This window comes from Vanellus vanellus (genome assembly GCF_965231255.1).
Source record: "Vanellus vanellus genome assembly, chromosome: 7".
Classification (NCBI taxonomy): domain Eukaryota; kingdom Metazoa; phylum Chordata; class Aves; order Charadriiformes; family Charadriidae; genus Vanellus; species Vanellus vanellus.
Genome location: NC_138912.1, coordinates 19198877 through 19200951, shown reverse-complemented (window position 1 = coordinate 19200951; position 2075 = coordinate 19198877). Strand labels below are relative to the sequence as shown.

General features: G+C 68.5%; 1 protein-coding gene across 1 annotated transcript; it reads right to left on the bottom strand.

Annotated features, from left to right (window-relative positions):
- Positions 1-539: 539 nt before the first annotated feature.
- FGFBP3 (fibroblast growth factor binding protein 3) lies at positions 540-1774 on the bottom strand. Its single transcript, XM_082486354.1, has 2 exons — positions 1682-1774; positions 540-1268 (listed from the first exon to the last, which is right to left on the bottom strand). The coding sequence occupies exon 2, from the start codon at positions 1186-1188 to the stop codon at positions 685-687; it is 504 nt and encodes a 167-aa protein (XP_082342480.1). The 5' UTR covers positions 1189-1268; positions 1682-1774; the 3' UTR covers positions 540-684.
- Positions 1775-2075: the final 301 nt, after the last annotated feature.

Sequence of the window (2075 nt, the reverse complement as noted above, 5' to 3'; positions counted from 1 at the left end):
TAAGTGAAACACCATTAATCTCCCAAATGCAGTTTGTGTACCTAGCTGCTTCTGAGGTTCTCGGTCTTTTCACAGCTGGTTTCTCACCCAACTCTGTTCATGTTGCTGTGTGAAGTCAGTGACCATCTGCTCTGTGGAAACAGGACTGGACTGCCTCGTTTAGATGGCGAAATCGTTGTAAGCAAGCAAGTGTGGGTTTTTTTTCTAGGACCTACTGTTTAGTGAAGTGTCAGTTGTTCCTTATTTTGGTATAAATGTCTGTTTTTCTAATCGGGCAATTTCAGTGCAACTTTAACCTTTAGGCTTACAGAAATTGAGGCGGGGGAGGGAATAGCTGTCTCTCCGTGTTCATGTCCTCTGAAAAACTTAAATGTACTCAAATACACGAACTGTCCCCAGATGCCCTCCTCTCCTCAGGTAGCTGACAGGCCTCACGCGCGCAGTGCAGCGGCGTAACGGCATTACAGGACGTTGACGAGAGAAGAGAGTTACGTGAGCTTCTTGTCACAAAATAGTTTCCGATTTATTGGGGAGGCAAAGAGGAAAGCTGACAAAGCAGAGGGACGGTGAGGGCAGGCCAGGTGGGGAGAGCGGACCGCGCCGGCCGGGCAGAGCCGAGCCCCGGCCCGGGGGTGAGGGACACGACAGGCGGCCGCGCTGCCTCCCGGCGGGCCGGGGAGCGGCTCAGCCCTCCCAGAACCCGACGAAGAAGCTGCACAGCGAGTGCCACCGCTGAGCGCAGTAGCTCTCCGCCGGCTCGGCGCTGGGCTGCGCGGGGGCGGCCGGCGGGGTGGGCCCGGGGGCGGGCAGCAGGCGGAGCTGCGCCTCGGGCGGCGCCCGGCCCGGCCCGCAGAGGCGGGCGCTGAGCGGGCCGCCCTGGGCGCAGGGGTGCTGCCGCCGCCGCAGCCGGCCCAGGATCTGCCGCCAGTACTGCCGGCTGCGGGCGCCGTAGGCCGGGCAGCGCCGCGGCTCCCCGCGGTAGGCGCAGCTCCGCGCCGCCCCGCCGCCCGCCGGCGGTCGGCAGCTCAGCCGCAGCTCGCTGGTCCCCGCCTCCGCCGAGCGCAGCTCCCAGCTGCAGCGGTGCTGCTCCGGCGTGGAGAACCGCCCCGCCGCCTCAGGGCCCGCCCCGCCGCCGCCGGCGGCAGCCCCCAGGGCCAGCAGGGCCAGCAGGGCCAGGGGCGGCCTCATCTCCTCGGCGCCGCGGGAGCCTCCTCCGGTGCCTCAGCGACGGAGCGTCCGCCCGCCGACCCGCCGCATCCTCCCGCGCCCTGCGGAGAGACGGAGACGGGCGGGCGGCTGCCCGCTCTGCTCCCACCCGCCGCCCGCCCCGGGGGTCGCGCCAGGCTGAGCCGGTGGGGCTGGTTTGGGCGGAGGGGCGCGGGGCGGGCTTGTCCCTCCAGGACCGTAACCCCCGGGGCTTCTAGCTTGTATTTACCCCCCCTCCGCTGACAGCCCCCCGATGGTGGCGTGGCCCCGGGACCGCCCCAGCCGGGAAGCCGTAACCCCGGGGCAGCGTGAGCCGAGAGCCCGCACCCGCAGGGTCAAAGCAGCGAGGGGCCGCCGCCCGGCAGCCCGACCTCGCTCCCGGCAAAGCGCTCCCCTAAAGTCCCCTCTTTTCCCCCCGAACCCGGTTCCCCCCATCCCACCCCGATATTTTCCGCTCTGTCCCGGGGGCACTCACGGCGCACTGTGGGGTGGGTGGAGGTGCCTGGGGACCGGCGTGCGAGGCGGTCTGCCGTCTCCCCCTGCCAGCGGCGGGGCCGGGGGTTATCAATGGCCGGGGGCTGCCCCCGCCGACGCCCCTCCCCGGCCCGCCGCCCGCGGGGGAACAGCGCGGGGAGCTCTGTGCCCCGACGGCACCGACTTGCGGGAAGTTCCCCCCCCCCCCGCACACACACTGTCCCCTTTTGTTCGAGGAAGCCACACGCCCGGACCGCAAAACCATCCCGGGGCTGCGGCGCCCTTGGGCGTGGCGGAGGGAGCGGGGTCTGGGTGCCGACTCGGGTAGCAGCGGCTGTGCCAGAGCCTCCCTTCGGTGCATGCCGGTGGATGAGAATAGTTCCATTTATTTCTTT

What these genes read in the sequence shown, in the direction of transcription:
- FGFBP3 (XM_082486354.1), bottom strand. Translation starts at nt 1,188, where the DNA reads ATGAGGCCGCCCCTGGCCCTGCTGGCCCTGCTGGCCCTGGGGGCTGCC.